Source organism: Trachypithecus francoisi, unplaced genomic scaffold (genome assembly GCF_009764315.1).
Source record: "Trachypithecus francoisi isolate TF-2019V2 unplaced genomic scaffold, Tfra_2.0 Lachesis_group0, whole genome shotgun sequence".
In the NCBI taxonomy this organism is placed as follows: Eukaryota; Metazoa; Chordata; class Mammalia; order Primates; family Cercopithecidae; genus Trachypithecus; species Trachypithecus francoisi.
In genome coordinates, this window is record NW_022681453.1 from 56454138 (window position 1) to 56470350 (window position 16213).

The 16213-nt window shown below is 42.6% G+C and overlaps 1 protein-coding gene, 1 non-coding gene and 1 pseudogene across 10 annotated transcripts in view; 2 read left to right on the forward strand and 1 right to left on the reverse strand.

The window, feature by feature from the left end:
* Positions 1-16213, forward strand: part of TSEN2 (tRNA splicing endonuclease subunit 2) — a 49009-nt gene that overhangs the window by 25241 nt on the left and 7555 nt on the right. For all 9 annotated transcript variants that reach the window (XR_004437020.1, XR_004437021.1, XR_004437023.1 and 6 more), the window contains 2 exons: positions 6537-6587; positions 9505-9643. Coding sequence is in view for 6 of the 9 variants with exons in the window: in XM_033210714.1 (XP_033066605.1) it covers positions 6537-6587; positions 9505-9643 (190 nt within the window). In the remaining 3 variants the exon portion in view is untranslated. The remainder of the gene's footprint in view (positions 1-6536; positions 6588-9504; positions 9644-16213) is intronic.
* On the reverse strand, positions 879-997 carry LOC117084754 (annotated as a pseudogene).
* On the forward strand, positions 4980-5081 carry LOC117084634. The gene has a single exon (XR_004437556.1). It is a non-coding gene; the product is annotated as a U6 spliceosomal RNA (small nuclear RNA).

A 16213-nucleotide genomic window follows, 5' to 3' on the forward strand; every position in this document is an offset into this window, starting at 1 on the left:
AGTCCCATCCTGTGTGCAGTGTGAAGACCTTGCCACCGTCACCAGACTCCCCATTTGCTGAGTTTCCTCACTCACTCTGTGTCACATTCTGTAACTGTGTTGATACCATTCAGTTGTGGCTCTGAGTTTGCCGATGCATGTCGATTTCTTAGTCTAACTCTGGTTTTGGAGGCTACCTTACTGGTACTTTTGTGTATTGTTCGTATATAGTTATAAAGCTTTTAAAGTGCATGAGAAAATTTATCTCATTTAGAAAACAAAGAAAGTGGTCCCTACACAGGAGGACTAGGTGGGAATGCTTGGAAACAAAGAGGCACGCCAGCGTCGGGCGACAGCTCTCCGTGTGCCTGACAGCAGCAGTCTCAGTTGGGTCTCGTTTACCCATCTTCTTGTGCCTGGCTCTTCCATTTTGTACCTCATCCGTTTTTTCCACATTTCTTTTTCCCCTTCTTAGTGTCCATAATATGGATTCCAAGTATCAGAATCCAGTGATTAGAATGTCTAAGATTCTTCCCTAGAATTTTGCAGTTATTTTTTACTGCTATGTTGTTTGACTAGTCTCCCTCCCCTACAATAGGTCAGTGACTTTCCTTCTGTCTAAACTTCTGAAAATTTTCCAGAGACTTCAACTGTGAGACACTTTGGGTCCTTTTAGCAAGAGTATATACTTACAGCAGAGCCTTTTGATTAAGGTTTGAAAAACTATTCTAATTTTTATCTGTAAACATATTTATATTCTGCTTATATACCCAGACACACAGGAAACTTCGGGTGAACTGCTTTGAGGATCGGGTTTTGTTTTAAAAGCCTTTGTGTGCTGGCGGGCAGGAGAGAGAAGAACTGCAGTTTTGCTCTTTGTTTCATTGATCCTTGTTTTAAACCTACACCACCCAGTATTCCCAGGCAATCTCCCCTCCAAGTACTAACCAGGCCCAACGCTGCTTAGCTTCTGAGATCAGACCAGATCAGGCACGTTCAGAGTAGCATGGCTGTAGGCCTTATTAATTTTTAAAGTTCACTTGGAATCATTAGAGTAGCCAAGAAAAAGAAAAAAAAAAGGAGATCTTACTGCAGCTGTTAATAAAACATAAAGTAACAATATAGTCTTGGTATAGGAAAGGAAAGATTGGGCCACAGTCTACAAACAGACCCATTTATAGATGGGATTTCAGGGTACAATAAAAATAACACTTCATATTAGTGAAGAAAAGATTCATGGTGTTGGGACAGCTGATTAGCCATTTGGAAGAGACAAAGCTAAAATCCCATCTCCTAACATACACCAAAATAAATTTCAAGTCAATTAAAGATATAAAGGGAAATTTAAAATAGAAAACAAGGATAATTATTTATGCTTTTTTTTTTTTTTTTTTTTTTTTTTTGAGGCGGAGTCTCGCTCTGTCGCCCAGGCTGGAGTGCAGTGGCCGGATCTCAGCTCACTGCAAGCTCCGCCTCCCGGGTTTACGCCATTCTCCTGCCTCAGCCTCCCGAGTAGCTGGGACTACAGGCGCCCGCCACCTCGCCCGGCTAGTTTTTGTATTTTTAGTAGAGACGGGGTTTCACAGTGTTCGCCAGGATGGTCTCGATCTCCTGACCTCGTGATCCGCCCGTCTCGGCCTCCCAAAGTGCTGGGATTACAGGCTTGAGCCACCGCGCCCGGCCTTTTTTTTTTTTTTAAGACAGGGGCTCTCTCTGTCACCTAAGCTGCAGTGCAGTGGTACAGTATCGGCTCACTGCAGCCTCAGTCTCCTGAGCCCAAGCAGTCCTGCCATCTCAGCTTCCCGAGTAGTTGGGACCACAGGCACACGCCACCACGCCCAGCTAATTTTTGTATTTTTGGTAAAGATGGGGTTTTGCTGTGTTGCCCAGGCTGGTTTTGAACTCCAGGACTCAAGTGATCCATCAGCCTCGGCCTCCCAAAGTGCTGGGATTACAGGTGTGAGCCACCCTGCCTGTGTTTTATGTATTTTTGAGATATGGATAAGTTCTTCTAAGAGGCCATAATATATAGATTTCATTACCTAGAGATTTAAAACTCTATATTAAAGACAAAGGCAAAATTACAGGCAAAAGATGAAATGGAAAAAAAAATTTGCCACATGCAGTATAACACACAGTAGACAGTGTTCTTGGCATTCCTCGGTTTCCTCAGCTGTAATGTTCTCCTTCAGAGGAAGATAGGATTGAATGCAGCGTGATATGTGTGACGTCTCTCTGTCCTGGAAGACACTTAGCAATGTATATTCCTCATTGTGTCCCCATCCCTCTCCAAGCTAGCCAACTTCCCTGGGTGGAGTGAAGACATAGCTTTAGTTCACAAAATGGCAGATATTTTTAAATGAATATATTTTCTGTAAATTTAAAATGAACATCAATGCGATGTGTTTTATGGGCAGTTCGGAGAAAGACGTGTGTGTGCTGAGGGAGGGCTAGCACTCACAAGAAAAAACACTTCTTGGAAATTGTGCTTTATTTTTGCTTGAATTGATGTAGCAGCTAATGACATTCAGTGATGTATACACAATGACTAGCACAGTTCCTGGCACATGTAATAGGTGCTCATTTGGTTCCTGCCTTTATTCTCTGCCTGATAGGACATACATACTCTGTCTCTAAATTGTTGATGATGATCACAAAATAGATCTTTTACTTAAATGGTGGAAGTATTACACAGTGACTAGGTCTTTCACACACAGTGACTAGATCACATTAGTTGAATACACTTTTTTCCTGGTTAGGCCCCCCCAACTGTATTCACACATGCCAGATGGCATATTCCACATGCAACATCTTCCTTACCTCTGCTTTTAGCCAGTGACATTTTAAACCGTACTTTTGGTGAACTGGACATGGGGATGATTCAGTGTTCACTCTGTGAGTATTTATTTCAGGGATAATTAGATTGCCATGCCAGTTAGCTAATGTATTCCATTGTTTTATAGGGATCTGTTATTGAGATCTATTTTTCCATTACAACACTTGAGGGCCCTAACTACATTTAGCAGTATGATGTTAAAAACTATCATTAAACTTATCCTTCCATCTTATTAGTACTGTGAAAGTAAAACTTAATAATGAGATTGCAGGGGATATGATTGTCAACCTCTACAGACCTCTCTAGTCTACTGATAATTTAATTTTAAATAAAACCAACTCAATTGAATTAAGATCCCCTCCATCTGTGATAAGTGCCTAGTCACATTTTGCATAGATTGGTAAAAGCCAATCACCATTTTAAGCAAATAAAAATGAGATAATTGGTTTCATTCACTCTTGGGTTTCATGTATGCTTGCTGATAATGAAAACACATCAGTTTTTGAGGAACTTATATTTTAGCAGATATCAGGAAAGAATCTCTTATTAGGCAAGGATGGGATTGAACTTTTTTTCCAGGCTATGCTATCCAGTTATTAGAAAGGGAAGAAAACTAAGGCCAGCCACGGTGGCTCATGCCTGTAATCTCAGTACTTGGAGAGGCCAAGGCAGGCAGATCACCTGAGGTCAGGAGTTCCAGAAAGGAGGAAAACTAAAATTAATTGAGCTTTTAGGTGCTTTTCATAGCTTATTAAATCTTTGTGTGATTTCTGGGACCTGTTGTGGGGTGGGAGGAAGCGGGAGGGATAGCATTAGGAGATACACCTAATGTAAATGACGAGTTAATGGGTGCAGCACACCAACATGGCACATGTATACGTATGTAACAAACGTACACGTTGTGAGCATGTACCCTAGAACATAAAATATAATTTTTTAAAAAATTTAAAAATTTTGTGTGATTTAATCTTATTAAATATTTAGCTAAAAAAAAAAAATGTTTAGCTAAGAAAGGATTATGATCCCCATTGTATGGATGAGGCATGGAGAATTTAAGTGATACTTCCAAGGCCCTAGCTAACAATGACGATTTGAGCTCAGGTCTGACAGATCTCAAACTTCATTCTTTGTGTTACAGTATTCTGAACGAAGAAGTGCAAATTGTGTTGAGGAAACAACTTTATCTTTTCCATTGCACCTTTTGGCCTGTAGTCCATCTGAAAAACAGTATTCTGTATTAATAAATAGTGAGTGATGGAAAGAGAAAAGGTCAAAATAAAATTGTGGGCCACTTGGCAGGGCTGTCAACAGCAGTGAAAGAAGTGGAACACGATGTTCACACTGAGAAGAGATGAGCTGAGTGAGGTGCAGAGACCTGCTGTAGGATGGCTCTGGCTGTTGGGGCCTAAGCCAAGGGCAGGATTGGGGACCTGTCTTTTTTGTCTTTCAGCACAAGGATTGAACACCCAACATGTGCTAGACCCCCTTCTAGGCCAAGGGAACAGCAGGCAGTTTCTGTTCTGCCAGAGTTTACGTTCTAGTCTGAGGAACACATGTAAGAGAACGATTTTCAGACAAAAAGTAAGTGTTCTGGAGATGATCAGGATGTGGGTTACTTAGACTTGGTGGCCAAGGAAGACCTCTCCGAGAAGTGGCCTTTGAGTCTGGAGCAGAACATGCCAGATAGCAGGAGTAGCGATTACAGAGGCAAAGGCCTGAATGAGCTTAGTGTCTTCAGGAGACAGAAGTGCAGCCAGGACGTCTGGAAAGAGCAGTGGTAAGATCGTGCAGGGACCTGGAGCTGGTGGCAAGCAATTTGGACTTTATTCTAAGGGCAGTGAAATCTCTTTGGAGGGTTTTAATTAGGGGAACGACATGATCTTCATGTGCCAAGAAGATGAATCTGGATGCTGTGGAGAGTGGACTGTAGAGGGCTCAGAACAGGGAGGGTGTCAGAGGAGGCAGGAAGGAGCCACCCACAGGCTGGGACCAGGAAGGCGATAGGAAAAGTGGAATAGAAGGTGACCACCTTCGTCTCCAGAAATGCTCTAGATTTGGGTTTGGGTAAAACTAAAGTAGTGGTTCCTCATATTTGTCAGTGTTTATCAAATTATAAATTAAAACAAAAATGTTGAGTATCTGTTTAACACATTTAAAAATAATAGTGATGTCTTCAACAGCACATATACTAAAATTGGAACAATGCAGAGATTAGTATGACCCCTGCCCATGGATGACACAAGTTTGTGAAGCCTTCCATATTAAAAACAACAACAACAACAAAAACCCATACCTTGACATAAATAATTTTTTTATGAAAAATAACTATATTTTCCAAAACAAAAAATTTAGTGAGAAGAGGCCTCGTTTTTCATTTTTGCAAGTCGCTTTAAGGTCTGATTTCCTGAAAGTCATCTAGATTCTTGCATCTGCTTCTGGCTCCAATCTTGGACCATCACACGTTTTATAGTCACTGGAGAGAGCACAAATGAGGCAGATAACACCACGTTATTATTATGAAGTGGTTTTGACCTTGAGACCTCCTGCAAGGGTCTTGGGGATCCCAGGATCCCCAGACCACCCTTTGAGAACTGCTCCTGTGAAGACGGATGTCATCAGATAGCCAGGCAGAGAATGACAAGGTATTCACTGCTTGGAAGTCCTTCCACCCATATTACTTGTGCTGTCTTTTATTCTGTGTGTGCTGGATTAGGGGTGGGATGGAAGGACAGTGAGGAAACAAGCTGAATGAGCAGTTTGTCAGTGCCTTGTTGCTGCACACAAACCTCAAGGCTCATGACAGGGAGGGGATTATGTTTCTGCTCCCACACTGCACAAGAGGACCCCTCCTTGTCTGTGTCTGCTGGAAGCAGCAGTGAGAGCCGAAGCAGAATATTTGATGTTTGGTTATAAATCTCATTTTTCACCTTCATATTTAAAAGGAAATGTAACCCCATTTTACCACTGGCTACCATTTGGTCACTACCTGCTGTGCACAAATCTCATGGGAGTCCCTTCAGTGGTATCTGTAGACCCTAAGCGCCCTGGATAGGCAAAGCCTACAACACATGTCTCTTTGGGTGGTGTCAGTTGTTTGGCAGTGTATTATTTTAACAGAAAGCCATTTTCATTTCCATTTAAATGTGATTGTATTCTACTGGAGCCAATTTTCTTTGCCATTCCTACAGCCTTCCCCCCACACAGTAAAAATATGTCATTATATGAGGTCAGTGCAAACATAGGGTTCTAGAAAATCATTTCACCAAAGATGACTGGGAAACTAGTATTTTGTCAGGTAAGCAAAATCAGCACTGCCCCATACTTTTCACACATTTTTTTCTATATATATTTTTCTCAATTTAAATATGGTTATTTAATTGTACAGGGAGAAACTCCAATGAGCAACAGTTTCTATTGCTACAGCTGTTAACGTCATCTTTCAGTTACATAGGTTTTTTAGGAAATAAATATGGAAACATTCATAAAAATCTTTTATTTTTTATTGATTTAAACCAGTTTGTAACATTTGTATTTTCTTAGATTTTTTAAAAAAATCTAAGACATTCAAATGAACCATTTATATAAAAAATATGTGACCTTTTTGATGATGACTTAAGAGCATTAATTTGTATTTGAAGTGAAAAGAGATCAGTCTGTAAAATAGTTTCACAAGAATGTGGAACTATTTGTAATGAGCATTTTCTGCTTTCTGTATTTTCAGGCCTTCTTCTTGGTCTATGCTCTGGGATGTTTAAGTATTTACTACGAGAAGGTAAGATGCTTTGTTTACATACAATCCACTTAAAATTTCCCTATTGTTAAAAGCAGGTTGTACTAATTTCTATATTGCATTAATACAAATGTTTCTACTCTTACTGAATAAAATAGGAATTGAATTTTTCTCAAGTTTTGGATTTGGGTTCTGAGGTGGGACTCTTTGAGCAAAAGGCATCTTTGACCCCTTTTTGCATTTCATTCCTTGAAACTAGGTGAGGTACAGTATGTTATACTGTGTAATAATTAGGTCAGATCACTAGATCAGGAGATCAAGACCATCCTGGCTAACACGGTGAAACCCTGTCTCGACTAAAAATACAAAAAAATTAGTTGGGCGAGGTGGCGGGCGCCTGTAGTCCCAGCTACACAGGAGGCTGAGGCAGAGAACGGCATGAACCCAGGGGGCGGAGCTTGCAGTGAGTGGATATTACACCACTGCACTCCAACCTGGGCGACAAAGCAAGACTCTGTCTCAGAAAAAAAGGACATCTGTGTCAGAATAGTATTAAAAATTAGCAAAAGTAAAAGTTACCAGTATTTGGCACCTACTATGGTAAAAGCTATATGTTAGGTACTTTACATGCACTATTTACAGTCCTTACTGCCACCTGGTAAGAAGTTGCAGATAAAGTAACTGAGGCTCAGAGAAAATAAGTAATGTACCCAAAGTCACACAGCTAGTCCAAGTAACTCCAAAGCCCATGACTTTGTGCTGTAGCCTGCTGCCTTTAGAAGAGAGATAATTGGCCGGGCGTGGTGGCTCAAGCCTGTAATCCCAGCACTTTGGGAGGCCAAGATGGGCGGATCACGAGGTCAGGAGATCGAGACCATCCTGGCTAACACGTTGAAACCCCGTCTCTACTAAAAAAAAAAATACAAAAAACTAGCCAGGCGAGGTGGCGGGCGCCTGTAGTCCCAGCTACTTGGGAGGCTGAGGCAGGAGAATGGCGTAAACCCGGGAGGCGGAGCTTGCAGTGAGCTGAGATCCGGCCACTGCACTCCAGCCTGGGTGACAGAGCCAGACTCCGTCTCAAAAAAAAAAAAGAAGATAATTGTAAAATAATTCAAATAAAATGAAAAAGAGAAAAGTAAACAGAACAGTAAATGGAACAGAGAAGGTGTATTCTGTTTGGCTCTTGGGAGCACATAATTTAATCATTCATCACATTCTAATTGCATAAATATTGTTCATGGGTATTCTAGCGGTTTGGAAGCAGTGTCTGCCTGACAAATGGCTCATTTTCCCAAATGGTGGCCATTCTTAGCCCCACCTTGCTTCCTCTCATGGGCCTTAGCTGAAATTTGTCAGAATATTACAGCTGTGACATAAAAGCCTCAACATCTGAACAACATTGGGCTGTGTTGGAAATTTAACCTTCTCTATGAGACTGTTGCTTGTTAGAAGAGGGGTTTGAGTGTTTACTCGCAGTGGGGTCACAAGGTCACACAGGTATGGAATTTTTGCATTAGGAACAACTGCAAAAAAAAAAGAAAACTCTAGCCTATTGTATTATAATCTTAGGCTGGGACAAACTGAGCTAGTCTCACTGAGTGACTAAGCCTTAAATCAGCTGAAAAATTGATTGTTTCAGTAACTACTGAAATGAAGCAAAAATTTTCCAAACTTACCTAGTTATTCTGTTGTCGTATTTTTGGTAATGATACATCAAAATGTTCTCTAGACCAAACCATTCTCATTCTCTTTGACTCCCACATTAAAAACAAAGTTGTCTTATAAGCAGTTAATTATTAATTTGTGCCATCAGATAACAAATTCTCTAGTTTCAAACACTAAATTTTGGATTTTTTTTTTAAGTTTTACTATAAAATTATTTTTTGTTTTTCTGAACGTGATCTGACATAGAGTAGCTACTCATTAAAGATCTGTGAAATGTTGTCAGGCACTGCCCTCTAGCCTTGGTGGGCTTGTTACAGTGAGCCCCCTGCAAGCTGGTTCCTCTGCCTGGAATGTCCTTCCCGGCACACCACCCCCCCCCTCCAGCCCCTTTCCCTCACCACTCCCTCGCTACTTCTCGCGCTCAAATGCTGCCTTTTCTTTTTTTTTTTTTGAGACGGAGTCTTGCTCTGTCACCCAGGCTGGAGTGCAGTGGCCGGATCTCTGCTCACTGCAAGCTCCGCCTCCCGGGTTTATGCCATTCTCCTGCCTCAGCCTCCCGAGTAGCTGGGACTACAGGCGCCCACCACCTCGCCCGGCTAGTTTTTTGTATTTTTTAGTAGAGACAGGGTTTCACCGGGTTAGCCAGGATGGTCTCGATCTCCTGACCTCGTGATCCGCTCGTCTTGGCCTCCCAAAGTGCTGGGATTACAGGCTTGAGCCACCGCCCCCGGCCTCAAATGCTGCCTTTTCTAAGTTCTCTGGAGCAGTGTTGTGCAATAGAAGGACAGTGAGAGCCTCAGATGGGAGCTGTGTGTATATAATTTCAGATTTTCTGGTAGCCACATTAAAAACGTTTTTTAAAAAGCAGGTGGAATTTTAATACAATATTACACAGTTTATTTAACCCAACTTATTCAAAGTTATTGAAATAGTTTATATTCCCTATTTTTTTTTTTCATACGGAGTAGGAAGTCAGTGTGTATTTTACACTTAGAGCCCCTCTCAGTTCAGACTAGGTGTGTATGACTGGCAGCTGCCTCACTGGACAGTGCAGGGCCAGACCTTCTTGCTAAATTGCTCTCCTGGGAGTGAGCCGAGATCGTGCCACTGCACTCCAGCCTGGGTGACAGAGCGAGACTCTGATCAAAAATAAAATAAATAAATTGCTGTGCTGGGGGAACTGCGTTTTATTCGCTGCTTCAGCTCCACACTTAGTATAGATGTTGACGCTCTGGCTGAACGGAGAGAGAATGCATACACAGTAATGCTTTTGGTTTTTTGTAAATAACTTTAGGAGCCTTTAACGATCGTAAAACTCTGGAAAGCTTTCACTGTAGTTCAGCCCACATTCAGAACCACCTACATGGCCTACCATTACTTTCGAAGCAAGGGCTGGGTGCCCAAAGTGGGACTCAAGTACGGGACAGATTTATGTAAGTAATTCTTGGTGTGGTGTGTGTGAGAATGGAGTTTATATCAGATTTGCCCTAGAACATCAAATTGCTCATGTGTGCTGTTGATGATGTTTTCTAAGAAGGCATCCTTTGGGTTTAGATAAGATTATTGGATATTTGGATTGGGGTAAGGGTAAGTGCAAAAAGAGAAAAGGCAGTCTAGGGAGAAAGCCTAGGAGTAGAAACTTGCAACCCCATTTCAGGCCTTCCCTCTTGTTTGCTCTGTAATCTTAGAAAAGTGTTGTGGCTGGGCGCAGTGGTTCACGCCTATAATCCCAGCACTTTGGGAGGCCGAGTCGGGTGGATCACGAGGTCAGGAGATAGAGACCATCCTGACTAACACGGTGAAACCCCGTCTCTACTAAAAAATATAAAAAATTAGCCAGGCGTGGTGGCAGGCGCCTATAGTCCCAGTTGCTCTGGAGGCTGAGGCAGGAGAATGGCATGAATCTGGGAGGCAGAGCTTGCAGTGAGCCAAGATCACCCCACTGCACTCCAGCCTGGGCAACAGAGTGAGACTCTGTCTCAAAAGGAAAAAAAAAAAAAAAAAGAAAAGCATTCTATAGCACCCACCCCCACGTCTCACTAGCCATGAGACTGGGTAATTTGGGAGAGTCCCTTATCCCCAGGCCTCAGTGGCCTCATCTGCCAAGTGAGAACAGTCATATAATTGTAATAATCACCGCAGCCATCATTGAGCACTTGCCATGTGCCAAGCATTTTACTAAGTATTTTACATCCATCATCTTGTTTAATCCTTATAGCAGTCCTATGCAGTGGAGACTCTTATTGTCTTCATTTTCTGATAGGGAGACTACAGTTTAGAAAAAGTAGGTCATTGCCCATAATAGTTTCCAGGGCCAGTAACTTGCAGAACTGGGCTTTGAATTCTGGAGCCCAGGTTTTTAGAAATGTCTAACAGTACTGCCTCCCTTGATCTTTTTTTTTTTTTTTAATTAAATCAATACTTTATTTACTTAACTTTTTTAACTTTACATTTAGGGCCAGGCAGGCAGATCACTTGAGGTCAGGAGTTTGAGACCAGCTTGACCAACATGATGAAACCCTGTTTATACTAAAAATACAAAAATTAGCTGGCTGGGCGTGGTAGCAGGCACCTGTAATCCCAGCTGTTTGGGAGGCTGAGGCAGAAAAATTGCTTGATCCTGGGAGGCAGAGGTTGTAGTGAGCTGAGATCACGCCACTGCACTCCAGCCTAGGTGACAGAGAGAGACTCCAAAAAAAAAAAAATTAGATTCAAGGGTACATGTGAAAGTTTGTTATATAGGTAAACTCATGTGACAGGGGTTTGTTGTACAGATTATTTGATCACCCAGGTGCTAAGCCTAGTACCCAGTAGTTATTTTTTCTGATCCTCTCCCTCCTCCCACCCTTCACCCTCAAGTAGACCCCAGAGTCTTTTGTTCTCTTCTTTGTGTTCATAAATTCTCTTCATTTAGTTCCCACTTACAAGTAAGAATATGCGGTATTTGGTTGTCTGTTCCTGGGTTAGTTTGCTAAAGATAATAGCCTGGAGTTCCATCCATGTTCTCACAAAAGACACGATCTTGTCCATTTTTGTGGCTGCATAGTATTCCGTTGCATCCCCTATCTTAAAGTGAGGGTCTGGCCAGGTGAGTTCCTCATTCAGCAGATAATGACTCAGGGTCTGCTGTGGGCCAGGTACTGTTTGAGGCATCAAGAATACAGAGGTGAACAGGACAAACAGAGCTGCCTTCATGGAGTTTACATTCTAGGGGGATGGAGAGGGGACACACAAGCAAGTAACTACATGACGTAGTTTCAGGAACAGATAAGGACTGTAAGAAAAAGCAGAGTCAAAGCTACCCAAGGTCAACTGTAGTCCAAAAGATTCAGATATCTACTGGGCACAGTGGCTCAGGCCTGGAATCTCAGCACTTTGGGAGGCTGAGGCAGGTGGGTCACCTGAGGTCAGGAGTTTGAGACCAGCCTGGCCAGCGTGGTGAAACCCTGTCTCTAGTAAAAATACAAAAAATAGCTGGGTGTGGTAGTACATGCCTGTAATCCCAGCTACTTGGGAGGCTGAGACACAAGAATCTCTTGAACTTTGGGAGGCAGAGGTTGCAGTGAGCCGAGATCACACCACTGCACTCCAGCCTGCACAACAGAGTAAGACTCTCTTAAAAAATAAAAATAAAAATTAAGATATTTTGAGAGATCAGATTCCCATAACTTTCATTACAGTATATTATAATTGTTCTATTTTATTAATATTCTTAATCTCATACTGTGGCCCTTTTGCCTGCAACTTTATTTTAATTATCAAGTTATACTTTGGATGATGCATAGAGAAAACTTCCTCAAAGATATTCTGCCTTATAAGGATGGTTGGACAGATGAATAGATGGATGGACAGATAGATAGAATTTTGAAAATAAAAAAAGATAAACTGCTCAGTTTACAACTCCCCTGGAGACCTTTGCCTCCACTGGGATATATCATCTGTTTCTAGTTCCTTGTACAATCAATGTGGGACCAGGTCTCTGACTCACACAGAGTCAGACTGGGCCAGCATCAGTGTTAAAAGTGTCTTCACATTCACTGCATAAGCAAAGGTTCTTGAGCAGTGCTAGCCTGGGATATGAGGAGCGGCTTCCTAAACTCTGCCTCTTCTTCAGGCATGGCTGCACAGTTCCTGCTGCTTTTTAACAATATTATTTTAATTTTGAAGGTCAGTGACCTAATCACATGAAGCCTAGAACTGCTAACATAGGCTAAACTCTTAACAATTGTTTTTCCTTAGAGAGGTAGTGACTCGTGATATAAGACCATTATGAAATTCACATCTTATCAGGGAAACTTTTCCCTTGAATAAATCTTGTCTATCAAATTTCATTCCAGGAGCAGTATTTGGGAGAGGTGATACGGGTCTCAAATCAAGTGCAGCTGCCAAGCTGGTTGACCTTTATTGCCTACTGGGGGAGCCAGGACAGAAGCCAAGAGGGAACCTTTCCTTACACTCCCCACTGAGCAGCTCCCCTGGCTGCCGGCTCCTAGGGCCAGCCAGGCACCTTGCCTTGGTGTTTTCTTCCCTTGTCTTATTTAATCTTCACACTTCTGTGAGGGCTGTAGTAGTAGCTTCCTTTTGTAGCAGAGGGGTTTGAGGTTTAGAAGGGTTAGGTAAGTTGCCAGAGTACTTAACAGCTTGTTAAGTACACAGATTAGGGCTCTGTGGGTCTGTCCTCCCTGTCCTCCTACCATGCCTAAGTCATGTTGCCTGCTAAGAAGCCAAAAACTAACGCAGGGTTTATGTTGTTGTCTTATGTAGACAGTTACGGTTTGATTTGATTTGGTGTGACCCAAAGGTCTGGTTACTCCTAAGCCTCCTTCCCAGCCAACCCTAGTTGGGGATTTGCATTGACTGATAAGTATGATTTCTGAGCTTTCTGCAAATTAGAAGTCCCAGCACAGAAATGGAATGGTGGGAGTCATTGAAAGCTAGCAGAGTTATAGCATTTCCAGACCCAGAAGGAACCATGACCTGTTGTGATATCCAGCCCAGAGACTGACGGTTCTGTCCGAGAATGGAGGTCAACAGAGCAGCTTTCTCTTTGTCGCAGAACAAGGAGATTTGTCTTCTTCCCATCTTCCTCTTTATTCTTTTTTTTTTTTTTTTTTTTTGAGACAAAGTCTCACTTTGTTGCCCAGGCTGGAGTGCAGTGGCACGATCTCGATCTCTGCTCACCACAACCTCTGCCTCCCAGGTTCAAACCATTCTCCTGCCTCAGCCTCCCAAGTAGCTGGGATTACAGGCGCACACCACCATACCCAGCTAGTTTTTGTATTTTTAGTAGAGACGGGGTTTCGCTATGTTGACCAGGCTTGTTTTGAACTCCTGACCTCAAGTGATCCGCCTGCCTTGGCCTCCCAAAGTGCTGGAATTGCAGGCGTGAGCCACAGCACCAGGGCCTTTGATTCTTTTCTAAGCTACCTCCTGGCTTGTTTTTCTGGTCAAATTTTGATGTATTTTTGTTAATATCCTTTACATTTACATGATTAATCCATATTAATCCATAAGTATTTTTCGTGTGTACCTCCAAAGAATACGGACATTCTCCTACATATCATATAATGCCTGAAAAAAAATTAGAATTACTTAATATCATCTAAGTGTCCAGTCTATACTTAAATTTTTCTCGTTGCCCTTGTAATGTCTTTTGTGGCTATTTTGGTTGTAATTTTTATAGAGATGGGGTTTCTGTATGTTGCCCAAGCTGGTCTCCTGGGCTCAAGCCATCCTCCTGTCCGGCTTCCCAAAGTGTAGGATTACAGGCATGAGCCACCATGCAGGCCCCTGGCTTAGATTTTCTTGATACAGTTGCATTTGATTATTATATCTACCTTTTAGTTTCCTAGGGCTCATAAGACATTACCACAAACTGGGTGGCTTAAAAGCAACAAAGATTCATTCTCTCACAGTTCTAGAGGCCAGAAGTCTAAAATCAAGGTGTCAGCAGGGTCAGGCTCCCTCCAAAGGCTCTAGGAGAGAATCCATTCCTTGTCTCTTCTAGATTCTGGTGGCCCCAGGCATTTGGTGGCTGGTTACTGCATTTCTCCAGTCTCTACCATGTTTGTCTATGTCAAATCCCCTTTCTCTTATAAGGACACTTGCCATTGGATTTAGGGGCCATCCAGCTAATTCAGGATGATCTCATCTCAAAATTCTAAGCTTAGTTACATCTGCAAAGACTCTTTTTCCAAGTCACATTCCACATTCCAGGTCATATTCACAAGTCAGGGATTAGGACATGAACATATCTTTCTGGCAGCTGCCATTAAACCCACTGCAATCTCTGTTCTCTCTTTTTTTCTTTTCTTGAGACAGAGTCTTGCTCTGTCGCTCAGGCTGGAGTGCAGTGGCACGATCTCCGCTCACTGCAACCTCTGCCTCCCGGGTTCAGGCGATTCTCTTGCCTCAGCCTCCTAAGTAGCTGGGATTACAGGTGTTTGCCACCGTGCTTGGGCTAACGTTTGTATTTTTAGTAGAGACAGGGTTTCACCATGTTTGCCAGGCTGGTCTCGAACTCCTGGCCTCATGGATGATCCACCCGTCTCAGCCTCCTGAAGTGCTATGATTACGGGCATGAGCCACTGTGCCCAGCCTCTTTCAATCTGACACAGTCACTCTAACTTCTTGTTTTGTTTGTCATGACGTTGACTTTTTTTGATGTCTTTTAGGATGTTCCCCATTATCTGTATGTCTGATTGTTCCTGATGATCAGACTCAAGCTCAGGTTCTCTTGGCACACATAGGTGATGTGTGTGCTTATTGGAGTGTGTCAGGAAGTGCATGAAGTCAGGTTTTCCTGCTGTAGTGATGCTAAGTTTGATGGTGGCCATTGTCAATGTCTGTCATATAATTACAGTTTTCCTTTTGTAAAAAACAAGTCATTTGTGGAGTGATACCGTAAGTAGCTATTTTTCATTCCACACCTCTATCTGGCATTCTTCTGTAAGAAAGAGCTTTCCTTTTATATTCCCTGTGCTTTCAGACCTTATATTTACTTTTATTTATTTATGTAGTTTTTGAAACAAGGTCTCACTGGTGTCCACCAGGCTGGAGTGCAGTGGCACAATCTCAGCTCACCGTAGCCTCAACCTCCCAGATTTAAAATGATCCTCCCACCTCAGCCTCCTAAGTAGCTGGGACTACAGGCGTGCACTACCATGCCCAGCTAATTTTTTTTTTATTTTGTATTTTTAGTAGAAATGGGGTTTCACCATGTTGGCAGGCTGGTCTCAAACTCCTGGCCTCAAGTGATCCACCTCAGCCTCCCAAAATGCAGGAATTACAGGTGTGAGCCACTGTGCCTGGCCCTCAGATCTTTTTTTAAATGCCTACTATTTCTCAGACTTCTTATGCTTTCATCTTTCTACTTGGGAGGTATTTTTGTAAAACAATTTCATTTTTCCCCGAGTACACTACTACCATCATACAGTCATGTGCTGCCTAACATTTTGGTCAAATCACTTATTTTTTTTTTTGGTAGACGGAATCTCGCTCTGTCGTCTGGGCTGGAGTGCAGTGGCACAATCTCTGCTCACTGCAAGCTCCACCTCCTGGGTTCACACCGTTCTCCTGCCTCAGCCTCCGGAGTAGCTGGGACTACAGGCGCCCGCCACCACACCTGGCTAATTTTTTATTATTTTTTAGTAGAGACGGGGTTTCACCACATTAGCCAGGATGATCTCAATCTCCTGACCTCGTGATCCACCTGCCTTGGCCTCCCAAAGTGCTGGGATTACAGGCGTGAGCCACCATGCCTGGCCGGTCAGATAACTTTTATACAAATGGCAGTGCAGTAGGTTTGTTCACACCAGCATCACCACAAACATGCAAATAATGCGTTGCACTACGACAGCACGATGGCTACGATGTCATTAGGTGATAGGGATTTTTCAGCTCTGTTATAATCTAATGGGACCACGGTCATACCCATCATGGTTCATTGTTTGTTGACCTACACCCAGCCAGGTTAATTTATTATTGAAAAAAGAGACCAGGCG